The 23,114-nt window shown below is 49.1% G+C and overlaps 1 protein-coding gene across 1 annotated transcript in view; it reads right to left on the bottom strand.

The window, feature by feature from the left end:
* Window positions 1–362: 362 nt before the first annotated feature.
* Window positions 363–23,114, bottom strand: part of PTCH2 (patched 2) — a 69,839-nt gene continuing 47,087 nt past the window's right edge. Inside the window, exons 6-24 of the mRNA XM_073594008.1 lie at window positions 22,553–22,748; window positions 22,131–22,252; window positions 21,261–21,408; window positions 20,889–21,020; window positions 20,237–20,392; window positions 18,095–18,187; window positions 17,874–17,999; window positions 14,554–14,672; window positions 14,054–14,459; window positions 13,641–13,953; window positions 13,117–13,259; window positions 12,574–12,754; window positions 12,200–12,480; window positions 11,359–11,496; window positions 10,973–11,115; window positions 7,018–7,117; window positions 5,292–5,567; window positions 3,894–4,397; window positions 363–1,630 (exon numbers count right to left, since the gene is read on the bottom strand). Coding sequence (XP_073450109.1) covers window positions 3,894–4,397; window positions 5,292–5,567; window positions 7,018–7,117; window positions 10,973–11,115; window positions 11,359–11,496; window positions 12,200–12,480; window positions 12,574–12,754; window positions 13,117–13,259; window positions 13,641–13,953; window positions 14,054–14,459; window positions 14,554–14,672; window positions 17,874–17,999; window positions 18,095–18,187; window positions 20,237–20,392; window positions 20,889–21,020; window positions 21,261–21,408; window positions 22,131–22,252; window positions 22,553–22,748 — 3,577 coding nt within the window. The 3' untranslated portion in view covers window positions 363–1,630. The remainder of the gene's footprint in view (window positions 1,631–3,893; window positions 4,398–5,291; window positions 5,568–7,017; window positions 7,118–10,972; window positions 11,116–11,358; window positions 11,497–12,199; window positions 12,481–12,573; window positions 12,755–13,116; window positions 13,260–13,640; window positions 13,954–14,053; window positions 14,460–14,553; window positions 14,673–17,873; window positions 18,000–18,094; window positions 18,188–20,236; window positions 20,393–20,888; window positions 21,021–21,260; window positions 21,409–22,130; window positions 22,253–22,552; window positions 22,749–23,114) is intronic.

The raw sequence follows: 23,114 nt of genomic DNA, 5'->3' as shown, positions 1-23,114 counted from the left end.
AGTGATGGACACAATTGAAGATGTATATGGAGTGATGGACACAATTGAAGATGTATATGGAGTGATGGACACAATTGAAGATGTATATGGAGTGATGGACACAATTGAAGATGTATATGGAGTGATGGACACAATTGAAGATGTATATGGAGTGATGGACACAATTGAAGATGTATATGGAGTGATGGACACAATTGAAGATGTATATGGAGTGATGGACACAATTGAAGATGTATATGGAGTGATGGACACAATTGAAGATGTATATGGAGTGATGGACACAATTGAAGATGTATATGGGGTGATGGACACAATTGAAGATGTATATGGAGTGATGGACACAATTGAAGATGTATATGGAGTGATGGACACAATTGAAGATGTATATGGGGTGATGGACACAATTGAAGATGTATATGGAGTGATGGACACAATTGAAGATGTATATGGAGTGATGGACACAATTGAAGATGTATATGGGGTGATGGACACAATTGAAGATGTATATGGAGTGATGGACACAATTGAAGATGTATATGGAGTGATGGACACAATTGAAGATGTATATGGGGTGATGGACACAATTGAAGATGTATATGGGGTGAAGGACACAACTGAAGATGTATGTGGAGTGATGGACAAAGCTGAGGTTGTATCTTTATCCCTTTGGTCACAATAAAGGATAAAAGATTACAAAGTCAGCAGCCAGCCCCATATATGAGAATACTCTATAAATCCGGATGTCATGAATACAGATAGAAAAGGTTTTGTCATCTCATAGAACGTTTTATGGCTTATTACAGAATGAGATTAACCTCTTGCTGACCGCTACATAAAGGGCCACCATCAGCCAGCAGAACCCATCATTGTTCTCTATGGAATTGCTCCCTCGTGACTGGCCCGGCTGGCGAGAAAGAGACTACATAGAAACAAGTGATGCCTGCCGCTGGCGACAGAACGATCCGCTGACACGGGCGATTAACATGTTTAATAAATATCTTACAAAGAATTCACCTTGACAAGAGGTTAGCCTCAGTCTGCAGCAGATTTAGCGCCCCCTGCGGTACGCCATGTAGGAACCTGCGACTGACGGTGGAATACAAATCTCATCAGCCTGCCCAGACAATCCTTACTATGGAGAACATACAGCCAAAACATTTCCTAATCTATACATTTCTCTGGAGGGGGGGGGGGCTTTTCTTCATCAGGAAGGCACACTGCGTAGAACGCCATCATGGCGATAAAGTCCATGGGGGTTTTTTTCTTCTTTTCCTCCAATTCCACTCCAGCATCAGAACGTTAACATTAGCAGCAAGATTGGCGAGTTGATTTGCGGGTTAAATAGGGGTGGAGCGTAGATGTCGGTATGGGGGGGGGGTTGCCGCCTGTCCCGTATCAACCTCCGGTGAGCGGCGCCCTCCCCCCCTCACAGTACATTGTTGTCATCAGCTTATTAAATAGAATTTTTCTGTTGATTTCCATATTAAAATATAAAGGATGTCGTCTCTAATACTTCTCTTGTATTAATAATATTATTATAATATTTATAATCAGTGTCCTTTTATTTTCTCTGTACAAGTTCCTGTTGGGTTTATATACAGGGGTGCAGCTTGTCATAGGGGGGGGTCACCTGAAAAATAAGAATAAAAAAAATGTTAACATTTACTAAATTTGTGCAAAACAGCAAAAATGTCCATTTATTTATTTATTTGCATTCCATTGTGATGTCATGTGAGGTCATGTGATGTGATGTCATGTGAGGTCATGTGATGTCATGTGATGTCATGTGAGGTCATGTGATGTGATGTGAGGTCATGTGATGTCATGTGAGGTCATGTGATGTGATGTGAGGCCATGTGATGTCATGTGATGTCATGTGATGTGATGTGAGGCCATGTGATGTGAGGTCATGTGATGTGATGTGAGGTCATGTGATGTGATGTGAGGTCATGTGATGTGATGTGAGGCCATGTGAGGTCATGTGATGTCATGTGAGGTCATGTGATGTGATGTGAGGTCATGTGATGTGATGTGATGTGAGGTCATGTGATGTGATGTGAGGTCATGTGATGTCATGTGAGGTCATGTGATGTGATGTGAGGTCATGTGATGTGATGTGATGTGAGGTCATGTGATGTGATGTGAGGTCATGTGATGTGATGTGAGGTCATGTGATGTCATGTGAGGTCATGTGATGTGATGTGAGGTCATGTGATGTGATGTCATGTGAGGTCATGTGATGTCATGTGAGGTCATGTGATGTCATGTGATGTCATGTCACATCACTTATGCTCCATTGAGAAGTCCAGTCCCTCTACTGCAGTCAGTGAATGACACGTCTCCACCGGAATGGCCGGTCTAATTTAAAATAATCACAGGAGTCACCAGGGAGAAGAACCCAGCAATCCTGATATTTGGGGATGTGGTCAGGAGGGGGAGGGGCTGTGCATGTTGACCATGTTTCATGTTATACCCTAAATCAAGGTCTGACATGAAGCAAGGTCTGAAAGATGGAGTTAGCCTTGAAGGACTTTCTAAATCTTGCAATGCTGCCATTGGCCACCTGGTGGCAGACATAGGCTACTTTGACCAATAAGCTCCTTTCGAGCGCCGTGTGTCTGTCTGTACATTTCATGCGTTGGAAGACGCACACCCTGTAGTTTGCTGACTCCACTTGAGCTGAAAATGGACTGACCAATCACATTCTAGGGATAATGTAGGCTTTGGTTGGCAGTAGTGGTTGTTGTGTGCATGCGCGGTCGGGGGTAGCCTGACACCCGTGGTCTCCTTCGCTTTCCAGTTTCAATTAAAGAATATTAAACTTTTAGATTTGATTGATTTCTATGATGAAAACTGCGGCTGAAAGCGGAGAGAGAAATCCCTGAACCACTCAGTATGTGACCAGCATAGAGCCTGAAATAAGAACTGTCTGAGGCCTTCAGCCACCACTGAGATCAGGCCGGGGGATGGTGGCTTTTGGGTTACTGTTAGGCAACACGGACAGTTCTTAATTGAGACGCAGGCTGGGCGGGGCTACTTTTAGGAACTGGAACTACTTCCATGAATGACATAGATGCCAACTGTCCCGGATTTGCTGGGCCAGTCCAGGATCTCAGTCCTCTGTCCCGATGATGTCCCACAAAATAGGCGTCGCCCTTATTTGAGTTATTACACAAACTGCGGGGCCTGCAGACACTTTCCGGGTAGATACTCCCTTAAAGCGGGGGTCCACCTATCTATTGTTTTTTTTTTTTTGAGTTCATTCACAAACTTTTCTTCTCAGCATTACATACTCACATATTGTGTGTAATATGTCCGCCTGTGTCAGATTTCGTCGGAAAGAATAACTTATATTATTCACTGCAGGCGGTTTCCATCTTCATTGTGGGCATTTGAAGCCCACAAGCATTTATTTCCTGGATGTGGTGAATGCTGTGCTCCCAGCATTCACCGCTCGTTCCCGCACATGCTCAGTGGCATCCTGGGAAGCCTGAGACTAGCTCCCAGGAGTCTGGGAGAGGCTAGAAACACGCCTACTCCCACGGGAGGAGAACCAGGAAGTGCAAAGAAGAATAGAAAAATAAAAGGTAATTACGGCGATTTAAATTTTTTTAAACGGCATGTCAGCATCTAGGCAAGGAAGAGAATACATACAGATATTGTTCAAAATTTGGGTGGAACCCCGCTTTAAATATGAGGGGAACTGCCTAGAAAGTGGGCGGGATCTTGGTGGGGCCACCTTGAAGGTGGATGTTTCAAGTATGAGCGGGGGTGAGGCCAACCAGAAAATGGGCGTGCTCTGGGCAGAACCGCCCAGAAGATGGGTGTGTCAAGTGTGTGCGGGGGCGGGACTAATATGTTGGTAAGTATGCTATACTGAGCAGGACACTGACCTAGTGCACAGCGGAGGAGCCTTCTTGTCTGCGGTCTTGCTTTAGATCCTCCAACTCGTACACTTCCACCTGGTTGCATTTGCTCCGCCCCCACGCGGGTTTGTGCTCTGTACAGTCCTTTTCACTGTCCTCGAAGCCGCTGTGGCTGTAACTCTGCGTGGCTCCCGGTAAGTTGGGATGAACGGCGACAGTCACTGAGGCGGTGGCGGTCACCGTGGTGATGGAGCCGCTCGGCCCGGTCACTTTGGCGCAGTAGGCCGGGGGGACAGTCCTGTGACCTTGGGGCCTGTGTTGAGTCCTAGAACTGGGGGCCTGCTTAGTCCATGCATGGGGCCCCTGTGAGGCGGGAGGCGGCTGATGCCTCTTTCTCCAGTCTGTCGCCTCCTGAAAGTCTTTTAAGTCCGGCTCGGCGCTCCTGATTGATTCCGACAGCGGAAGGGGATCGGCGTGACCGTCGCCGTCTTTGGGAGAATCTTCTTGGCTCCCTTTGCAAGGCTTCACCAACTGCAAAATAAGATGGAAAGTATAAAAATCTGCAATGTGGGCGGAGCTAGAGGTCATTAAGTATCAAAATGTTTCAAAATGTCGCAGTTGTACTTCCTAGTTCAAAAAGAGCTCAGAGAGCATCTGGGTGCGGATGAGGGAAATCCAGGAGGAAGACCAAAGAAGAAGCGGGGGTGGGGGGATCAACTTAAAAAAATTGTAATAGTACCACAATAGACGAATAGGAGACGGGCGGGCAACGGAGCACATCAGCACCCACCCTTTACTGGAATATTAAGGATGGGGGGAGGGGGGGGGGGACTTCCAGAAATGGCAACCCTAACCCAACGTATGCATAAGACTCATAGGAGACTGGACCCATCAGTAGCCACCCATAAATGGAATATTAAGGATGGGGAGGGGTGGGACCTTTCAGAGATGGCAACCTTAACTCAACAGATGCATAAAACCCACAGATAACTGGGCCCATCAGTAGCCACCCATAACTGGAATATTGGGGGGAGGGGACAACTTCTGGAAATGGCAACCCTAACCCAACAGATGCATAGTAGACCCACAGGTGACTGGGCCCATCAGTAGCCACCCATGACTGGAGTACTAAGGATGGGGGAGGGGGGACAACTTCCAGAAATGGCGACTCTAACCCAACAGATGCATAAGACTCATAGAAGACTGGGCCCATCAGTAGCCACCCATAAATGGAATATTAACGATGGGGGAGGGGAGACAACTTCCAGAAATGGCAACCCTAACCCAACAGATGCATAGTAGACCCCCAGGTGACTGGGCCCATCAGTAGCCACCCATGACTGGAAAAGAGGGAGGGGGTGGGATTTGTAGCTTCTGTGCAGTGGAAGGTCCATCCCCCGCTTAGTGTGCGTCAGGAAGTCTCACCATGATTTTGGGGTAGGTGGGGTTCTTGCTGGCCTCCAGTAGGATGTGTGATGGTTTGGGGGGAATGATATAAGCGCTGCGCTCGTAGAGTTGCGGATCGTCTTCCTCTATCCCGGAGGTGGCGGTGGTCTCGGAGTAATAATCCGAGGAGTCCTCCATGTCGCTGAGCCCCTCCCTTCCTCCAGACTTGCGGCAGACATAGAAGGTGTGGTGGTTGAGGTGGGGCGGCTCCGGGCTCGGGGTCGGCAGGCGGTCACTGTTGTCTGCAGGAGTCACCTAAACAAAGAGATAATATCCAGATATCACATACTGCATCCTGATAGCTGATTGGTTGTAGAGGACAGTGGGGGGGGGGGGGGGGGTTGGCACAACTCTGGCCCTCCGAGGGCCACACAATGGTTGTAAATGATGGTTGGTGGTCTGCACAAGTCTTCAAGGGGCCATACACTAGATGTGGGGGATGGTGGGGTCTGCACAACTCTGGCCCCTGAGGGCCATACACTAGATGTGGGGGATGGTGGGGGTCTGCACAACTCTGGCCCCTGAGGGCCATACACTACTTGTGGGGGATGGTGGAGGTCTGCACAACTCTGGCCCCTGAGGGCCATACACTAGATGGGGGGGATGGTGGGGTCTGCACAACTCTGGCCCCTGAGGGCCATACACTAGATGGGGGGGATGGTGGGGTCTGCACAACTCTGGCCCCTGAGGGCCATACACTAGATGGGGGGGATGGTGGGGTCTGCACAACTCTGGCCCCTGAGGGCCATACACTAGATGGGGGGGATGGTGGGATCTGCACAACTCTGGCCCCTGAGGGCCATACACTAGATGGGGGGGATGGTGGGGTCTGCACAACTCTATCCCCTGAGGGCCATACACTAGATGGGGGGGGGGTCTGCACAACTCTGGCCCCTGAGGGCCATACACTAGATGGGGGGGGGGGTCTGCACAACTATGGCCCTCAAGAGCCAATCACTAGTTGTAGGGAATGGGGGGGGGGGTCTGCACCATTCTGGCCCCTGAAGGCCACACGGTGGTTATAAAGAATAGTAGGGGTCTGTACAACTCTGGCCTTCAAAGGCCACATTTTAGTTGTGGGGGGTGGTGGGGGTTTGCACAACTCTATACCCTGAGGGCTGCATACTGGCCATGATTTAGGACTAGTCATACTTGAGGCAATTTTCGGCCACTTTCAACCACCTCAAAGCCAGATGGAGTTCTATAGATTCATTTGCTGATCCCCTCTAGCGTTCTCTAGAATGATTACATTGTATCTCTTGTTATGTATTTGTATACATATGTATTTCCTTTGCTCCTCAGCTCCACCTATTGGCCATAATGTGGTACTTTACTACTGCCCGTAATAAAAGAACATTCGTTCAGAAGTGGAAATAGCCTAAAGAACATTCGGTTTTTGTACTTGCAGATTTGCTGGATGGACGGCTAAGCAAATATTTCATAAATTGCCCCATTTATGCAGCTAAATGATCTTCTCTCACGTATGCTGACCATGCTCCCAGAAAGGAAAGCATTCAATTGAGCAAATGCCAATCAGTATCAATGTAAATATGGAACAGCAAAGATACAAAATGTAAGACCAGCTAAAAATGATGATTCAATAATAACCCGACGTGTGTAATAAATAAAGATACATTCTATGATTTCCCCCAATCCTGACCCTCGTTCCTCCCAGTGCTGTCTGTGTGTAGGTCATGTGACTCACCTCCGCAGGCGGTCCAATCAGAGAGAGCAGCACCGGCAGCAGTACCAGTCCGTTCAGCAGTCCCAGGATGGTGAGGATGGTGAGCACAGCGAAGAAATACCTGCCGAGCCAAAGCAAGAAGACGATTAAAAAACTGTTTGTAGGAGAAACATTGAGCTACAATTCTGTTACATTCTATAAAATTCACAAATAAAATGAAGGATCGACTCCGGAGCGATACAAAAAAAAAAATCGCTAAATTCTCATCGCATTTCAAAGGTCGATTTCAGAATCTGCCGCTTTTATTGATAAGAATCCCTGGTGATCCCGCCATGGAGGTCCTTGCTCAGGCACTTCCTGTTATCGGGTGACAACGCTCGGCCCCGTCTCTGAGTTCTGCTCATGCGTTGTCACCCCGTCACATGGGCCTCCAATGGAGATTACAAGTTCCTCTGTTGTCACCATCAGAAAACCCGCACTGAAAAATGCTATGGAGTCATTACTGCAGTGCAGGAAGAGAGGAAGTGGCTGCTAAGAGGTCGCAGGAGAGCAGCAGGGATTGAAAAAAACAAACAAGTGGAATTGTTTAGATGGGGAGATTTAGGCTCAGTTCACATATATGCAAATCTGATGCGTTTTTAACTGCATTTGATTTGTATACAGTGAATCGGACCGGTTTTCCATGGAGTCGGTAGACCCGTCCGGGGGCGGCCGCGGTCCTTTTCTGAAAAGGGTCCTGTGCGATTCTGGGTCCGGTTTAGATGTGAATTCCTGTAAAAATCTGCACCTGAACCGGTGAAGAAAACCGCACTCGCCTTCCTAAGGCTCCAGTCACACCGAAATCGCCGCAAATCGCGAACCCACAACGCCCAAAAGAAGCTCCTCCCTCATTTTGGGTATATAGACAGAACCCTCTAAATGGCATTTTTTACAGCATGAATTACAACATATATTTGAGAATTTTTGCAATAAACTTTATTAACACAATTAAAATTCCCTCTTTTTTTTGAGCGACGATCTTCGCGTGTTGCGATTTTCTCCCTATTTATTGTGTGACAACCACAGCAGCGCGGTTGGGGTGCCATTAAGACGTAATGACATTGTAAGCGTGTTTCCTGCGTTTTGCCGCGATTCCGGAAACGCCCGGGTGTGAATGGAGCCCAAAGCTGGAGCACACAGAATATACATAGTAACCAATCAGCTTCCAGGTTTTATTGTCAAAGCTTCACTGGAGAAGCTGAAGTTAGAAGCTGATTGGCCGCCATGTACAGCTCCGCCTGGGTCATCCGGTTAGGATTTTTTTTATTTGATTTTTTTTCTGGTCCGAGGAAAGTTTCAGAAACCATTTTTGGGGTAAAAGTTGCAAAATAAAGACTTGGGGGGTGAGATTAGTATGGCGGGGAGAGGCGGGCACAGTACAGAATGGCGGTGAGCTCCGGCGCTATTTTTGGGGCTCCTGGAGGTTGGAGCTGGAGGGGTCTGCAGTGTCCCCAGAGGCCGCATGCCTGTCAATGCCGCTGCCCCTGGCTTCCTGAACTCTGCTCTCCCTCCCCCCCCTTCTCTTTTCCATCCATCGGAGGGGGGGAAGGGAGATCTGTGAGAGTCGGGATAAAGGGAAGGGAGTAGGAGCGTCTTTGGCACCGTATAAAACCGGAGCGAGTTGACGCGAGCAAAACTGGGTCACCTGCTCCCGCGCCAAGAACGCAGTCTAGCCAGAAATATTTTGCTGCGGCTTGGACTGTATAGACAGAAGGTGCGCACACACACGAATAAAAATAAAAAGTGCGGTCCGCACGCTACCCAACCTCCAGCGCGTCGAAGCAGCGAGGGCGTAAGGGTTAAGCGCGGTCGGTGCCAAGCTGTGAATCAGTATAGTTCTTAGAAGTGGGCTGTGATGTTTATGTTGGGTCTTGTAATCTCCCTCCAGTCAGTGTTTAGTTTAGGAGGGGGTCCGCATACGCAGGCCTGCTGGGTTGGCGGTCGGGGGGGGGGGGGGGGAGGGGGGGGCGCTCTCAGATCTCTGTAGGGCTTTTAGCTGTTTATACCGCGCTGCGCACAAAACGTCTGTTTACATGAGGGATAGTTGTGCTATTTCCTGATCAGCTAGGACTTGCCCGGCTCCCTCCGCCTCCGCTCTTCTAAACAAGACCTCCCAGGTTGAAAGGCTCTGGATGGGATTCAGACTGCTGAGTGTCTTTTGAAAAAAAGAAAAAGGAAAAAAGCGCACGCAGGCTATCATTCCTCGCCAACAAAGCTTTAGGAATCGCTCAAAGTACTAAATACGTCAAACCGACGCGGGGATTTTTTGTTTTGTTTTTTTGCAGACCCAAAAATGAACCTAACCCCTTCACTCCTGGAGGGGGCAAATTATTTCCACCCAGAGGATAATTGGAGGCGTGAAAATATAAAGCAAGGGGATTGGATGGTGGGGTCAGGAAAGTGAGGGGCTCATTAATGGAGGAACTGGATGGCTCAGAGGGAGCGAGACCCCGATGTACAGATCAGGATGTGGGGTAGGTGAGGAACGGGACAGTTCACAGAGGTGGAACTTTGTTCTACAGATCAGGTTGTGGATAGGTGAGGAACTGGGTGGCTCAGAGGGGGTGGGACCTCAGGTTGTGGATAGGTGATGAGCTGGATGGCTCAGAGGGGGTGGGACCTCAGGTTGTGGATAGGTGGGGAGCTGGATGGCTCAGAGGGGGTGGGACCTCAGGTTGTGGATAGGTGAGGAGCTGGGTGGCTCAGAGGTGGTGGGACCTCAGGTTGTGGATAGGTGGGGAGCTGGATGCCTCAGAGGGGGTGGGACCTCAGGTTGTGGATAGGTGGGGAGCTGGATGGCTCAGAGGGGGTGGGACCTCAGGTTGTGGATAGGTGAGGAGCTGGGTGGCTCAGAGGTGGTGGGACCTCAGGTTGTGGATAGGTGGGGAGCTGGATGGCTCAGAGGGGGTGGGACCTCAGGTTGTGGATAGGTGAGGAGCTGGATGGCTCAGAGGTGGTGGGACCTCAGGTTGTGGATAGGTGATGAGCTGGATGGCTCAGAGGGGGTGGGACCTCAGGTTGTGGATAGGTGATGAGCTGGATGGCTCAGAGGGGGTGGGACCTCAGGTTGTGGATAGGTGAGGAACTGGGTGGCTCAGAGGGGCTGGGACCTCAGGTTGTGGATAGGTGGGGAGCTGGATGGCTCAGAGGGGATGGGACCTCAGGTTGTGGATAGGTGGGGAGCTGGATGGCTCAGAGGGGGTGGGACCTCAGGTTGTGGATAGGTGATGAGCTGGATGGCTCAGAGGGGGTGGGACCTCAGGTTGTGGATAGGTGAGGAGCTGGATGGCTCAGAGGGGGTGGGACCTCAGGTTGTGGATAGGTGGGGAGCTGGATGGCTCAGAGGGGGTGGGACCTCAGGTTGTGGATAGGTGGGGAGCTGGATGGCTCAGAGGGGGTGGGACCTCAGGTTGTGGATAGGTGATGAGCTGGATGGCTCAGAGGGGGTGGGACCTCAGGTTGTGGAGAGGTGGGGAGCTGGATGGCTCAGAGGGGGTGGGACCTCAGGTTGTGGATAGGTGAGGAGCTGGATGGCTCAGAGGTGGTGGGACCTCAGGTTGTGGATAGGTGATGAGCTGGATGGCTCAGAGGGGGTGGGACCTCAGGTTGTGGATAGCTGATGAGCTTGACGGCTCAGAGGGGGTGGGACCCCGATGTACAGATCAGGATGTGGGGTAGGTGAGGAACGGGACAGTTCAGAGAGGTGGGAATTTGTTCTACAGATCAGGTTGTGGATAGGTGAGGAGCTGGATGACTCAGAAGGGGTGGGACCTCAGGTTGTGGGGAGCTGGATGGCTCAGAGGGGGTGGGACCTTGCTTTACAAATCAAGTTGTGGATAGGAGGAGAGCGGGACACAAAATGAATGACATTTGGAACCATATCTTAAAATTATTATTATTATTATTATTATTATACAGGATAAGGTATACATTATACCTTAAAATAAAATCGAATTCAGACCCAGCGAGCATCAGGACTCCAAGAAGGGTGGAAATGGCGCCGTCCAACACCGGAGCGAACATGTGTTCCAGAGCCAGGACCGAACGCTGGTTCCGGTCGCCGATAGCGGTGAGGAAACCCTGGAGGAAAATACAAATATATTTTTGTACATTCTACAGTCTAATCAGCCTCAATGCGACTCTCGTCTAATCAGGAACATTGGGGTTTAACTAAGTGAGAATTCTCCAGCATGCTGACAAATTTCTGACAATGTTATGTTTTAAGTAAGAATCATTTTACTAATTAAAGGATAAACTGGAAGGAAATCTGTGTCAAGTTTGTTTGCTAAATCTGGTGTGTGGGGTGACCTGTTGGTGACTTACCAGAGCCACATGGACGGTGAACTCAACACCAATGCCGACGGAAGCGATGAGAATGACCACGGGAATGGCGCTCAGCTTAATGCCGATGAGACCCATAATTCCGAACAGCTCCACCGTCATCATAGCCAGGACGAAGACCTACGGACACAAAGGAACACGGTGATAACCTGATGTTTAATGATGGTACTTCTAGTCAGCTTGAGATATAGAGGGGCCTTAAATGCGGCTCCAGAGGTCACCAAAGGGCCACATATAATATGAACTCTAGGTAATACTTCAGAAGAGACTGAAGAATAACTACAGGAGATGGTAGGAGGCTGGGGACATGTGACATAGGACTTCTAGAGATCCACTGTTATTACCCTTGGGGCAGGGCCGCTGATAAAGGGGTAGCACCTCTCCTGCTGTACAGGGTCCAGTCCCCATAAGTTCAACAGGGGGGCCCAGAGCTGCAGGAGTGGGTACAATTACTCAAACCAACCTCCCTGTGTATTCAGTGCTTCAGTTTGGTAATGAACAGGTAGCATCTGTACAGAGTGCTTCCTGTTCATCTGAGAAAGGAATGAGGAATCTGTGTCCTCAATCTCTTTCTCTGTCTCAAAAGTGAGACGTTGGGTGTCTGTTTAGCTAACATTTCACCAACCCCCACGGGACTGTTCAAAAAATGCAAAAAATAAAAGAAATACAATTTTAAAAATGATTTCTACCAGCAACCATGCTTTTGGGCCGCAGGTTGGGCAGTTGGTCACAGGGGCTCCAGCCACACGGGGTGGCACTCCTACCCACATAACAATATCTAGCTATGCAAACTCAAAATGTAAGAACATCTGCAGGTACTTACAATGATGCCAGCGGTCCAGGGATTGAGCAGGAGGATGGCGCACACCAAGAAGGTACATGCCAAGACGATGCTTATCGCCAGGAGGAACCAATGCCGGAGCCCGATGTACTGCTCCCAGAAGAGGAACGGGTACCCGCTGGGGTAGCTGTACACTCCTTGCTTCGCGAACTCATCGCACACCGATCGCACGCTCTCGATCGCCTCGATAAAGTCTGACGTCTGGCGCAGGCCGTTCAGGTAGAATGGAAATTGGGCAAACTCGATGGATTCTGCCGCTGGGACTGAAGAGAGGGAAGCAGAGAGGTCAGAGACCCTTATCGATCCGGCTACAGTTTATTAGTAATAATCAATGTTTTTGCCACCATAAAACCTACTTCTCAGGTTCTCCCCGGTCGTGTCGTAGCGGTCGTGGATCCACTCGGGCGGCTGGGGGTAAAAATTTGCCTGGGAGGCGGCGTAGCCCAGGGGGTCGTTGCTGACCCAAACCGTTAGGTAGATGTAGAAAGCATCCTGAGGGATGAGGCCGTTCTCGTCCACCAAACGCCGACTGGTCAGCTGTTCAGGAGAAAACTTCAGATTAGAGAAGGTTCATCGAGGAATGACTGGAGCTGACGTTTAATCTGCTTATATTCTGCCTTCCTTGGTCACCCCCCCCCCCCCCCCCCCCCCCATCAACATTAGAAAGACAGTTTTAACCCCAAGGCACCGACGCCTCCAAGCCCATAAGGGGTTTCAGATGCCGGGAGGCGGGGCAAGGACTATGATCATGTGACCGCCATAGCATTCACTCTCGGCACAGCTGTGCAATGAGGTACGCAAATATGTGCCTGCTCTGTATCAAGGCCCACCTTCCGAGAGGCCGCATATTTGTGCGAAGCTCACAGTGTGCGGTGAAATCACAGTAATTATGAGTTTACCTGGTCAAGATTAAAGGGATCTTTCTTATTCCCGGTCTGAATGAGAAGTTTGTAGGCCAGGACTCCGTCTTCGGTGCCGTTGCGGTAGTTGTCTGGCGTGATGCTGCCAGATTCCCAGTCTTTGTCAAACGCAGCCTGGAGACCTGGGCGAGAGGTGGAGATCATAAGAACAATGACCTTACTACTTTATGTGCCCCATCTGAACTACTTCCACTCCAAAGCGTCAGCTCTGAGGACAAGATATTAACAAGCAGAACTGTTACGCTACATTTGTACTTCCTCCGCCACTGAGGAGCAGCAGAAGACTATGATGCAGACCTTGCTTATCATCCCTGCCATGGCCGACACGCGTTGGATGTATTCGCTGCGTATTTTACATGTAGCTAAGAAAGACTTGGATTTTGGAGTATACCGATTTGCTGGCTTATATTCGCTACAGTTTAATTGTATAAGCTCTGGTCTTCAGCTGCACATTTACTAATGAAGAAGTAGAGCTTGGGTATTGCGTATCGACCCTGTCTTACCTCTCAGCCAGTCCTGGAAGTAATGGAGCCACATTTTGGGCAGCTCCCTCCCTTCTTCCCGTACGACAAATTTGACAGAATCGAAGGACTCGTGAAGGTCGTAGAGCGACGCCTGGGCTTTTGGGTAGTCGAAGCCACCTTTGGTAATGATGAACATGTTGTAGAAGGAGAAATATTTGAACTGGGCGGAGATGAAGTTGTATTCTTTAGTCTCTCGTGGGACAATGTCAGTCAGGTAGAGACCATCGTGGACCATGGTGGTTCCATACAGGCCGAGGCCTAACAGTGCCATGAACAAGGCCACCACAATGCCCTGCAAAAGAAAAAGCAGAGGTATGAGTATCTGAGTATCTGCATTCATTATGGCCCATACTGTTTTGTCTAGGAAGCTACGGTGCACTCGGTGCAATTACCTTGGTCTCGGGTTTGAGCAGCAGAGGGGCATACTTCTCACGAGCAAACTGGGAGAGGCTCCACTTTAGGAAAGGCAGCGGAACACACTCTCGGCCTGCTTTGGTGTCATCCATCTGGGCCAGCAGATCCCGAGTGGAACTGGAGGAGTTGAACACCTGGGAGCCAAGAGGATCCATTGTGGGCATGACAACCGACGGCGAGGTGGAGATCTGGGAGGTGGGCGGCAGAATTGTGACAATATGGTGTCCAGAGGAGTCGCACTGAGTGAAGGCCTGCACGGTGGTGGTGATCTGGGTACTGGTAGTGATGGTGGGATTGCCATATGGGGACGGGTGGTAAGTGTGATTGTCGTTGGCATCAGGGATCTCCTGAGGCTGAATCTGGATTACTCTGGAAGAGCAGGGGCTGCATGAAGGGGAAAGAAAGACTGGTCACTTCAGAGATAAAAAAAGACCCACAAAATGTACGTTTGAAGCGTTGGTAGATCTATGCGCCCTACCTGTAGAAGCAGCAAAGAATATCCAACCTCTGGTCCTCCCGACGCTGCAGGTCCAAGCTCAAGATGGCCGGAAATATTAACAACACCATCCCAAAATTGAATACGACCACCACAGCCGCCTGGAAGAGACACAACGAATAAATGAAGGAGATACGTGGCACGCAATGTGGAGATATGTGACATTCAAGGTGGAGATATGTGACATTCAAGGTGGAGATATGTGACATTCAACGTTCAGATTGCCCCGTCTTCTCAAACTTTCCAGCTAATAAGAGCCATAATTAAAAAACAATTCAGCCTTTGGATAGAAGCCAATAAACCTACCAATATAGGTCTTGGAGGAAACACACGCCCTGGAGGACATACAAACTCCATGTTGGGACAAGTTCTAATTATGAAGCCACCCGTCTTGCCTAATTTTATTCAAACACTTTTATAATGAGGTGTTCTTTAGGCAGCAGGATAACACAATAACCATACGGTCTCTACAACTGCAGATAAAGCTGAAATAACATTCCACACAGCACACTGTATATTGCTCCATGGACACATCCTGACATCCCCAGACCTTCTGTCCATCCTTATGTTCTGGCCTTATCTCCCGGACCACCCAGAGAGGCAAAGTGGAGAAGCCCCCCTCCCCTTCCCCAGCTGCCCTCAGGGAAGTGACATCTGAATGCATCCGAGGCCTTTGTACTGAAGTCACCTTTCACCTGATCAGCTCTGCGGATCGCCATTAGAGACCTCTGGAAGGGTGTCACCTTTCACTGGGGTCACTGGGATGGAAGGACAGCGATGGACAGACCCCTCCCCCACTGTTTCTGATATCACTTTCTAGACTCTAAAATATGAGATTTTCACCGCTTGTCCTCTCCGCTTGTCCTCCAAAGACCTCCAGCTCTCTATCTCCCTCATCCCCTACTTTTATGATCACCTTCAGGTCTTCTCCAGGGCCTCCCCTATCTTCTGGAACTCCCTACCCCAATCTATCAGGCTGTGTTCTACTCTGTCTGCCCTTAAGCTAGGGGTCTCCAAACTTTCTAAAGAAAGGGCCAGTTTACTGTCCTTCTGACTTTAGGGGGGCCGGACTGTTCCCAATGATCTTTGGTATTAGGGGAAGAAATAGTGTGTATCAGTGGGAGGAATAGTGTCCCATCATTGGTGTCAGTGGGAGGAATAGTGTCCCATCATTGGTATCAGTGGGAGGAATAGTGTCCCATCATTGGTGTCAGTGGGAGGAATAGTGCCCCATCATTGATATCAGTGGGAGGAATAGTGTCCCATCATTGGTGTCAGTGGGAGGAATAGTATCCCATCATTGGTATCAGTGGGAGGAATAGTGCCCCATCATTGGTGTCAGTGGGAGGAATAGTGTCCCATCATTGGTGTCAGTGGGAGGAATAGTGTCCCATCGTTGGTATCAGTGGGAGGAATAGTGTCCCATCATTGGTGTCAGTGGGAGGAATAGTGCCCCATCATTGGTATCAGTGGGAGGAATAGTGTCCCATCATTGGTATCAGTGGGAGGAATAGTGTCCCATCATTGGTGTCAGTGGGAGGAATAGTGTCCCATCATTGGTATCAGTGGGAGGAATAGTGCCCCATCATTGGTGTCAGTGGGAGGAATAGTGTCCCATCATTGGTATCAGTGGGAGGAATAGTGTCCCATCATTGGTATCAGTGGGAGGAATAGTGTCCCATCATTGGTATCAGTGGGAGGAATAGTGTCCCATCATTGGTATCAGTGGGAGGAATAGTGTCCCATCATTGGTATCAGTGGGAGGAATAGTGTCCCGTCATTGGTATCAGTGGGAGGAATAGTGTCCCATCATTGGTATCAGTGGGAGGAATAGTGTCCCATCATTGGTATCAGTGGGAGGAATAGTGTCCCATCATTGGTATCAGTGGGAGGAATAGTGCCCCATCATTGGAATCAGTGGGAGGAATAGTGTCCCCATCATTGGTATCAGTGGGAGGAATAGTGTCCCATCATTGGTGTCAGTGGGAGGAATAGTGTCCCATCATTGGTATCAGTGGGAGGAATAGTGTCCCATCATTGGTATCAGTGGGAGGAATAGTGTCCCGTCATTGGTATCAGTGGGAGGAATAGTGTCCCATCATTGGTATCAGTGGGAGGAATAGTGTCCCATCATTGGTATCAGTGGGAGGAATAGTGTCCCATCATTGGTATCAGTGGGAGGAATAGTGCCCCATCATTGGTGTCAGTGGGAGGAATAGTGTCCCATCATTGGTATCAGTGGGAGGAATAGTGTCCCATCATTGGTATCAGTGGGAGGAATAGTGTCCCATCATTGGTGTCAGTGGGAGGAATAGTGTCCCATCATTGGAATCAGTGGGAGGAATAGTGTCCCATCATTGGTGTCAGTGGGAGGAATAGTGTCCCATCATTGGTATCAGTGGGGGGAATAGTGTCCCATCATTGGTATCAGTGGGAGGAATAGTGTCCCATCATTGGAATCAGTGGGAGGAATAGTGTCCCATCATTGGTATCAGTGGGAGGAATAATGCCTCAAGGACCAGATAAAGGCAAGGAGGCACCGGGGGGCCACAGCCGAAGTTCAAGGAATTTTCACTTTTTCCATCAACTTGTCCCAACACAGTTATTTCCTTTGTATCTCTTAAAGTTAATCTAAAGGAAATCATTTTTTTTAAAAACAACAAACATGTTATACTTACCTTGTTACTATCCTCTAGCTATGGAGGCATTCCCGAGCTGCGCTCTGTGTGTCCACCCCTCCACCCCCCCACCTCCGCTTGTGCTCTCTCTTCATTGTCTCACTGTCTGTAATTGACAGCCAATGGCTTCCTGCTGCTGTGTGAACCAATGAGGAGAGAGTGACTCGGGAGAGCCACTGCTCTAATGCAAATCACTGGACTGAGATATTTAGATGGGGCTCAGGTAAGTACATGGGGGGGGGGTAGGAGCACCCAGACGGTTTTATAAGGTAAAGAAACCTTGAGCCTTTAGAGCCACTTTAAGGCTGCCTTTTAGATTGTAAGCTCTTATGAGCAAGGCCTCCTAACCCTCGTGTCTTGAATTCTATTGTAATTGGAGTGTCTCCCTTTATATAGTAAAGCTTTGTGCCAACTGTGGGCTCTATATAAATCTTGTATGATAATAAACTGGACATATGGAGAAGGCCACCATCCCATTGGCATGGCCGAGACTTTGAAAAATGCTATTCCCTTTGAGGAACCTACAAGGTGAACACCAGAAACTTTCACTGCGGTACTTCTCAACCCCACACAGAATTCTAATAACAAAGTCCAAGAGACCAGAGAATGGAGAGCTGGACTTACCTGCAGAGAAAAGGCCCTCAGTGCCGGGATTGGCACCAAAGCCGCCATGAAAAAGGCAATCATGTTATTGATGGAAGTCAGAGCCACGCTGGTCCCGGTACGCCTGAGACATTCGCCCGTCCTTTCCTGAGACAGAGAGGGAACACAAGTATGAGATGTCTCGCCCACATAGGGTTGGAGGTGGCGGTGGGGGGGTGACTGGGTGGTGGTTCTTTACAAACCTTAAGTGGGGTACTTCGGCCGGTTTCGGTGAAGGCGTGCGCCAAGAGGAACATGTCATCCACGCCGATCCCCAGAGCAAGAAAGGGCAAGACCTGTGAGAGAACGGCAGATAGTTCATCAGAGGACCCGAGGAACGGACCTTCCAAAACCTCTCCTTATTCAACCTCTTGACCCCCTGGAAGGTTCCCCTCCCCCCGATGGCCATACATTTTTTTGCTATTCAGCACTGCGTTACTTTGCGCGGTCATGTGACTCTGTACCCAAATGACATTTATATCAGTTTTTTCCCACACATGGAGCTTTCTTTTGGTGGTATTTGATCACCTCTGGGGGGGGGGGGGGGTTATTTTTTATTATATAAACAAAAAAAGTGACAAAAAAAGTGACCCAAAATTTTGAAAAAAAAAACTTTTCTAAAGAAAAAAAAAAACAAACTATTTTTACTTTCTGTTATAAAACATATCCAATAAAATCAAATTTCTCCATAAACTTTGGCCAATATGTATTCTACGCCATGTCTTAGGAGTAGGTTATATGGGATCTATACTGGGATCAATACTGGGATCTATACTGGGATCTATACTGGGATCTATACTGGGATCAATACTGGGATCTATACTGGGATCAATACTGGGATCTATACTGGGATCAATACTGGGATCTATACTGGGATCAATACTGGGATCTATACTGGGATCTATACTGGGATCAATACTGGGATCAATACTGGGATCTATACTGGGATCTATACTGGGATCAATACTGGGATCTATACTGGGATCTATACTGGGATCAATACTGGGATCAATACTGGGATCTATACTGGGATCTATACTGGGATCAATACTGGGATCAATACTGGGATCTATACTGGGATCTATACTGGGATCAATACTGGGATCAATACTGGGATCTATACTGGGATCTATACTGGGATCAATACTGGGATCTATACTGGGATCTATACTGGGATCTATACTGGGATCAATACTGGGATCTATACTGGGATCTATACTGGGATCAATACTGGGATCAATACTGGGATCTATACTGGGATCTATGCAGCTATAGACGCTATACTAGTGATGGCGGTGATCAGCGACTTATAGCGGGGCTGTAATGCGGTGGCGGACAATCTGGCGCTAGCAGACACTATCTGGAAGGGTCAGTAACTGACGTCATCGGTGACACTAATACAGTGATAATACTATGCACTGTCACTGTACTAATGACACTGGCTGGGAAAGGGCTAATATCTAGGGGCAATCAAGGGGTTAACTGTGTGCCTATCAATGTGTGATGTGTGCTGCTTTCACTTTCTGATATGGCTGTTTTTGTTCCCTGCTTTGCAGGGAGAAGAAGCAGACAGATCGCTGTTCCCTGTACACAGGGGTCTCTGTTTTTGTTCCCTGCTTTGCAGGGAGAAGAAGCAGACAGATCACTGTTCCCTGTACACAGGGGTCTCTGTTTTTGTTCCCTGCTTTGCAGGGAGAAGAAGCAGACAGATCACTGTTCCCTGTACACAGAGGTCTCTGTTTTTGTTCCCTGCTTTGCAGGGAGAAGAAGTGGAGAGATCACTGTTCCCTGTACACAGGGGTCTCTGTTTTTGTTCCCTGCTTTGCAGGGAGAAGAAGCAGACAGATCGCTGTTCCCTGTACACAGGGGTCTCTGTTTTTGTTCCCTGCTTTGCAGGGAGAAGAAGCGGAGAGATCGCTGTTCCCTGTACACAGGGGTTTCTGAACTCTGTGTGTGATTGGACACAATCAGTCAGCTGATTTTAACCAAAATCATTGGCTGAAATCAGCTGCCAAATCTGTGCTGTGTCCAAACAGGTCAGCAGGGGGCACATGCATGCGCGTCCCAAACCTGGAACAAGGCCGATCGTGTATGTATATTTACTGTGAGCCATCGGCAGGTGGTTAAAGGACTATAATGTATTTTTAGCTGTTATTGGGACGTTTTTTGGCCATTGTTGACCTTTCACTTTTTTCCTGGCTTGTAATGTTCACATATGTCTGACCTTTAAATCTCAATATAATCTATAGATAGTCGGCTTGTGACCCGCACCGGTGCAGACCCGCCGCTTTCACCTAAAATAACTTTCATAGGCTATAAACTCCCGTTTAGGAGAATCGGCGTACCTGGGTGGTTGCAGCATTGAAGGAGATCCCGAGCAGAGAGCAGAGCCCCAGGCCCGAGGCCACGGAAAGAGCCACGAGGAGGACGCCGGCCAATCCTACCGCGCCCTGAGACTTGGAGCAATCCCAGCGCAGCATGGTGACACAAGCATACGCCAGCTGGAAGAAGAGAAGACTTTGTAAGTATTACCCTATTTTCACTTCCCCATCATGCAACGCGGGAAGATAACGGCCGATACTATTGATCGGCTTTCATTAATACATCATTAAATATATTTTATAAATCCAAGTATCTCTATACAGCAGAGCTCAGGCTTGCCGAAGGAAAAGCAGCACAAGGAGCCAATCAGTTGTGTTGCAAACAATGCAGAGTGACAGACAGATCAGCTCATCAGTCTGCTGCTTCTCCTTCCGCTGTCCAATCACAGGCTGGGGGAGGGACAAGACCCCTCAGTGTTACTGAACTGCAGCGGAGAAGAATTCGGTCTCCCGATGTGCGGAGCTGCGGAGCTTTGTACCGGATGGACAGAAATACAGAATTCCACTAAACGTTCACTGGTGGTGAATCGATCGCTGAGATTCCCCTGCAGTGAATGTTTCATTGCTTCTATTACAGACGGATGAAAAGCGATGAAGTGTCGGTAATATTTCTTACCATCAGCAGGTAGCCGCCGGCGACGCGGATCACACTGACGTCAGAGAAGGACTTCATGATGTCATTCAAGGTGGTGGTGGAAAAGGCGTGGATGTCCTGCGAGGCGTTCTGCCCGGCGGATTGCTGCGCTTTCTGCGGGAAAGAAAAAGAAGCCGCGTGGTCAGAGATCGGTCCAATCGGTGATTCTCCCGCCAAATTATTAGAGCGGAATCCTTCCTTAAAGTGGATCTCCAGGCTCGCCCTATCCCACCCCTCCCCCCTTCTTCTGACGGCAGCCGGGGGGGGGGGTCCTCTCAGGATCCAGAAGAGGAGGATTGTCAGCGGGACTCACCCCTGACCTCACACAGCAACACCACTTGTGTGTGTGCTCACCTCGACAAATTTCCTTTGCCACGCCTCCAAGATGGCGGCCGCCTTCTCCTCGTTCCAGTTGATGTCGTGGATCTCGTAGTCATCTTTGAAATGCTCATAGAGCTGACCGGGACTCATCAGGAGGTACATGGTCTGCAGAGCTTCCGCACTGCAAAATAAATAGAACAGACGGCTGTTAGTGGGGGGAGAAGACAACCGGATTGTACAGATTTGGCACCGGATTGTACAGATTTGGCACCGGATTGTACAGATTTGGCACCGGATTGTACAGATTTGGCACCGGATTGTACAGATTTGGCACCAGATTGTACAGATTTGGCACCGGATTGTACAGATGTGGCACCGGATTGTACAGATTTGGCACGGATTGTACAGATTTGGCATCGGATTGTACAGATTTGGCATTAGATTGTACAGATTTGGCACCGGATTGTACAGATGTGGCACCGGATTGTACAGATTTGGCATTAGATTGTACAGATTTGGCACCAGATTGTACAGATTTGGCACCGGATTGTACAGATTTGGCATTAGATTGTACAGATTTAGCACCAGATTGTACAGATTTGGCACCGGATTGTACAGATTTGGCACCGGATTGTACAGATGTGGCACCGGATTGTACAGATTTGGCACCGGATTGTACAGATTTGGCATTAGATTGTACAGATTTGGCACCGGATTGTACAGATTTGGCACCGGATTGTACAGATTTGGCACCGGATTGTACAGATTTGGCATTAGATTGTACAGATTTGGCACCGGATTGTACAGATTTGGCACCGGATTGTACAGATTTGGCACCGGATTGTACAGATTTGGCACCGGATTGTACAGATTTGGCCCTGGATAACACAATACGCCTCGTACCTCTTCAGCTCTCCATCTGCTCCTTTCTCCATCCCACCCATGATGAGATCCTTCTGCCAGTACATAAACTTCTTGGAAAAGCCGTGACAGCCGTTCTGGAGAGTGGTGACGATATCCGGACTCTGGAAGAGAAGAATTCGTTTAGAAATGGGGATTATAATAAATTGAATAAGTAAAGAAACCCAAAAGGTCCCCCAGATATTGGGGTCCTACCGGGACTGGCTCTTCCTGGTGCGGTGGGACCGAGGGGTAGGCAGGAGAGGCGGCAGCCTCGGGGCTTTGCCAGGAGGGGGGCGGTAAAAGGTGTAATAATTCAGGACGACTTTGAGTACTAACTATTCTTGTCCCGGGACGGTGGGACTGTCAGTTGCTGGGGGTCCCCTTATCCACCCCCCCTCCCCCCATCATTTCAATGGACTGACCTTTTGTGACTTCTTGTTGGGGGCGCTGTCCGGGCACTCGGAGTCGGTGGGGTCCAGACACGGACGTTCCATGTACGCCTGTCCCACTTCCGCCTTGTCCAGCATTTCTTTGAAGCCGTCCAGACTGGTGAACTGTCCGAGTTCCTCCATCAGCTGCATCGGGTCCAAGTTTGTCCATTGAATGTCCCGCCTTCCCCTGAGAAAAGATATCAGAGTCATGTGACTGTGGGGGAGGGGACATTAGAGTGTAAGCTCCTCTGTATAGAGACTGATGTGTGGGGGGAGGGGACATTAGAGTGTAAGCTCCTCTGTATAGAGACTGATGTGACTGTGGGGGGGAGGGGACATTAGAGTGTAAGCTCCTCTGTATAGAGACTGATGTGACTGTGGGGGGAGGGGACATTAGAGTGTAAGCTCCTCTGTATAGAGACTGATGTGACTGTGAGGGGAGGGGACATTAGAGTGTAAGCTCCTCTGTATAGAGACTGATGTGACTGTGGGGGAGGGGACATTAGAGTGTAAGCTCCTCTGTATAGAGACTGATGTGACTGTGGGGGGAGGG

Source organism: Aquarana catesbeiana, linkage group LG07 (assembly GCF_042186555.1).
Source record: "Aquarana catesbeiana isolate 2022-GZ linkage group LG07, ASM4218655v1, whole genome shotgun sequence".
Taxonomy (NCBI): Eukaryota; Metazoa; Chordata; class Amphibia; order Anura; family Ranidae; genus Aquarana; species Aquarana catesbeiana.
The sequence above is the reverse complement of the archived record's forward strand: the minus strand, read 5'-3'. Positions and strand labels throughout refer to the sequence as shown.